Source organism: Prosopis cineraria, unplaced genomic scaffold, assembly GCF_029017545.1.
Source record: "Prosopis cineraria cultivar Desert tree isolate PC_DT_omini unplaced genomic scaffold, ASM2901754v1 PC2, whole genome shotgun sequence".
NCBI lineage: Eukaryota > Viridiplantae > Streptophyta > Magnoliopsida > Fabales > Fabaceae > Prosopis > Prosopis cineraria.
The window spans coordinates 7918897-7923417 of record NW_026555333.1 but is presented as its reverse complement, the minus strand read 5'-3'; the positions used below and the strand labels follow the sequence as shown (position 1 = coordinate 7923417).

The 4521-nt window shown below is 39.5% G+C and overlaps 1 protein-coding gene across 1 annotated transcript; it reads right to left on the bottom strand.

The window, feature by feature from the left end:
• Positions 1-344: 344 nt before the first annotated feature.
• Positions 345-4264, bottom strand: LOC129303182 (two-component response regulator ARR12). Its single transcript, XM_054942302.1, has 6 exons — positions 3689-4264; positions 2935-3087; positions 2357-2758; positions 2183-2259; positions 953-2083; positions 345-812 (listed from the first exon to the last, which is right to left on the bottom strand). Exons 1-6 carry the CDS (start codon positions 3816-3818, stop codon positions 765-767), a joined length of 1941 nt encoding a protein of 646 aa, XP_054798277.1. The 5' UTR covers positions 3819-4264; the 3' UTR covers positions 345-764.
• Positions 4265-4521: the final 257 nt, after the last annotated feature.

Below are 4521 nucleotides of genomic sequence, written 5' to 3'. Positions count from 1 at the left end.
TCCACTTTTTATTGGCCATTAATTTATGGAGCGTGAGTAGCTTGTTTGAATTGAGTATCAGCACTTAAACTGAATTTGGCCATGGATTAAGGCAGAACAAAGGGAAAAGGTGGTGTCATGAGATCAGTTTCAAGATTTCATGATTTAAACGAGTGAAAGAACACTTGACGAGCACGAGAAATTCTCCCTTTGAGGACCCTAATTCATCTTAATACCCAAAAAGCAAAATAATGTAAATTTTCAAAAGGCAAATAATTATTATTTTATAATTTTTATGTCTTGATTTCGGACTCTTTTTCCCGATAAGAGGGAAAATTTCTCACTTTGTCTAAATCGCAGGAAAATTGAATGAAAAGAGAACTAATGATAGTGAATACATTACAATATCTTTATTTCTGATGCACAAGGCTCCTTGGAACATCTTACATACAGGTACAGAAATGCCCTACAATAGGACTACACCTTCATTCCCATTTTTTAATTCAGCTTAATCATCTTATTTATGGATCCCTTGCAAAAATTTACTATCAAAGCTTGTCTCCGCAAACGACATGATTAACACCAGAGTGGATTGTGGGGCCCATAGCCAACTATGCGTTTCCATAAAACGAAAATACCATCCGGAAGTAATAATCTAAAGAGAGCTACACATAAGTGAAAAAGGACCTTTCTGAGACGAAAGTAGAAACAAAGGAAACGCTGATTTGAACTTCACCCTACAAAACTCAACAAGCACGATGCTTATACTGCCAAACTTTGCTCCATCACAGACACGTTCCGCCAGTGAAATCATCACATATGAAGTCTTGCTCCTGCATCACACAATCATGGTGTACAAAATGAACATTTAAAGCATCATTTGCACACAGATCATCCCTTCAGTTCAGGTATATCGCCATAGCATTATATAATAGCATTGCAAAATCATATTACTTAAATCAAATGTTGTTACCTGTTTCATCATTGCACTGACCAAGTCCTCCAATGAACCCAGATTATTAGAGGTGCGACTCTGTTGCGCCTTATGGGGGTCCATGATATATCCTTGATTTGGTTTCAGTGACGGATTTTCGGCCGATTTTGTGATCCCCTCGTGCTTCATTTCCAAGGGATTTTCAAAACTATAGTCCAAGTTTCTGTGGAACCCTGATGCACCAACAGCACCATTTATAGGAATCAGAGAGTCCAATGAATGCTCATCCCACCCTTGATATGCCACATTTGGTGTGTTGTTATTAGTAAAAATGGGTCCATGGGATTGCATATCTGCCAATGAACCGTGGGACCGAGTGGATAGTGAAGTGATGGAAGAAGCACCACTTGGATTCCCTCCATGATGACAATCATTTGTTGGGCAAGAATTAGTGGGCATCCCAGATGACTGCACAGCACTTGGCCAATTATCACTACACCTACCATTATGGTCATCCATCAAAGGCAAAGAAAATTCTGAATGTTGAGAGGCTACTGAAGCAAGATTCTCATACCCTCTCCCACATTGCGTGTCTTGAGAATTTGGTTCTAACAACAAGCAATTGGTTGTGATACCCACAAGTGGAGGTGCAGAGCAACTAGAGCTTACTCTTGCTCTTGGATCAGGCAACTTGTTTGAGATGAGAGACATTGTTTTATCATCAAAACCAGTGGCAGGACCTTGAACAGAACTGACAACCTTATTGGGTTGTAATTGGTCAAGACCTACAGACACTGGCATGCCCTGAAGTGAACCGCCATTCTGATTCTGATTGACATGAGCCATGGATGGCTGGAACTTGAGAGGATCATTCATGGAGCTGCTGTTGTTTAAATTCCGCGCATGACCCATCTGAAGAATTCCTGATGAAGGCAACCCATGAACACCAAGACCAGCAGGAGTATTCAGCCTTCCAATCATCCCACTATATGGGAGGGATCGATAAACATTGTTCTGAAACTGTCCAGAAGCACCCAATGGCTGAAGATGCTTAATCCCACCCAGAGATCCCACTCTCAAATAGGATGCATCAGCGCTGCCTAAGGCTGCCACCATATTAGCCTGCTGGTTCGCCACACAGCTAATTCTCTTCAGATACAGCCTATATTTCTGCAGCCATCATCACAAAAACTAGCAAGTCTCCCTCAAATTAAAGAAAACATTTATCACGTATAAATTGAACTAAACCAGAAAGTGTTCAAAAATTGCCTGAAGATGGCTTGCCACGTTCTCCCTTGTGAGTTTCTCAACATTCATCAAATCCAGAATTTTTTTAGGCACGGCCTCTGCCACCAAGATTATTCATAAGATTGTTCATAAAAAGCTTGTCAATTGAAGATTAAGATGAAAAAAATGATGTTGATGAAAGATTGAAGGACATACTGTCAATGCCTAATTGATTAACAGCAGCAACAAACTTTCGGTGGAGCTCAACAGACCAAACAACGCGAGGCTTCTTCTGTGTTGAAGGATCATCGCTGTCATGACCATGCTCATGCTCATCATCATCTTCATCATCTTGATCCTTCCTCTTCTTGGTGAGCTTTCCATTTTGATCAGTATTCCCAGCTCCTGCTGAACCTAATCCGTTGTTGGTAGCACCAGAATGAGTCTTGTCTTGATTACAAGTGTTGTTTTTCTCCTTTGAGTCAAATCTCTTCCTCCTTATTACATGCTGCCAAATGTTCTTTAGCTCCTCAATTCGAACAGGTTTCAGAAGATAATCACAAGCACCATGCGTAATCCCCTTCATCACCAGCTTGGTGTCGCCATTTGCAGACAACACTGTAATCACACGTTTTACTTTATAAAGTCAAGACCGTACATTAGTAATACTAGAAAACTCAAAATATAGAAATCCCAATTTCCAGAATTCGCCAATAACTGACATAATATATAATAATGAGAAAAAAGTGTTGAAAATGAAAAGGACGGAGATAAAAGTGTATAACTAAACTTACTTATGACAGGTAGGTCCATTTCAAGACCGACAAGCTCAAGAAGCTTGAATCCGTCCATGTCAGGCATATGAACATCACTGATAACCAGGTCAAACTTATTCTTGTTTTCTCTTAACATCGTCAAAGCTGTTATTGCCTGGTTGGTAGTTGTTACTGCAGAATTTCCAGCCAAAAGAAAAATAAATATCATCCCGAAAGAGCAAAATGGCATATTTAACATATATCAAAACACAATGCAATTGCACAATGTCTCAAGAAAAATTCCCGTCTTTAACACAATCCCAAAAGTCACTCTTAAGCTATTAGATCCTTAATTTAATAAATCCAGACAATCTATAGTAGATTTTATAACTGAAACCCAGGCAAGAACAAGCTACCAAAAACAGTGAAATGAATTGAAGTTATTGAAAGTGAGGGAGGGAGAGAACTTGAAATTAACGAACAAAGCCTACAATTGAACCCAATAACTTCGAAAATACAATCAAACATAAGCGAGAGATGAAATTTGAAGAAAGAGAAGAAGGATGGTCCGAGTGAAAAGTAGCAGAAACATTCTGTCAGATGTGTCAGTATCGAAATGCAAAGTGAACGAATGAACGCATAGATTTTTTCCTTTTTTCTTTTTTTCTTATTCCTTTTTTTTTTTTTTACAGAAACGCTAACGGAATCTCAAAAATTTGAAAAACAAAGCAGATATGAAAACGCAGATCCTTAAGCTCAAGAAAAAAAGCAATCAAAAGCATTGGAAGCAGACCGTGATATTGGCATCTCCGAAGGAGAGTTTCCAACACCAAGAGACAAGTTGGGTCGTCGTCAACAGCAAGAACACGCATTCCTACAGGAAATTGTCCTCTGGGTTCATCCTTTCTGGTTTCTACAGTCATTTTCTCGAACGGTTGACGAAGACGTGAACAACTTTCAATTTAGACTAGAATAGACTCACGGTTTTCTGGGTCTTGAACAAGAACCCAGAATCTTTGAAACAGAAGAGATACTGAGGAAAGGATTCGCAAGGTCTGAGAATAAATCTCGAACAGAGTGAAGAGAAGGAACGTGATGTGGAGGAATGATATATGGGAGAAAAAAAGCCGAAACCTTTTCCCTTGATGGGTGTATGTTACTGCGGATTGAGAAGGAAATAGAATCGATGACTATGTATGGACTGTGAACTGTGAAAGCTGATTCAATAGTGCAAGGTGAGACAGGAATGGACGTTCTTTGTGGTTTTAGCTGGAAAATAATTTTTTTAAGTCGCCTTGCCTTCTTTGAAAAACAGGAGAACATGGCCGTGCCGTGCTGCTTTTTTTTTTTTCCCCCTGCCAACATGGTCCCAAAAAACATTTGAGGAGATTGGCGCGTGATTCACGCTCCGGCGAGAAACGGAAGGTTTGTGCCTTGGGCGCTGATTAGATTCATCGATTCAGGAATCGGAGCCTCATCAGTCGTTGGGATTAGGATTTTGACTTCCGGAGACTTCTTTTTTTTTTTTTTTTGCATTAGTAAAAAGAAAAAAGACAAAAACATGACAGCATTGGCAAGTAGAGACATTGAAATTAATTTTGGCATATTTACATTAGTTCTGGTTCG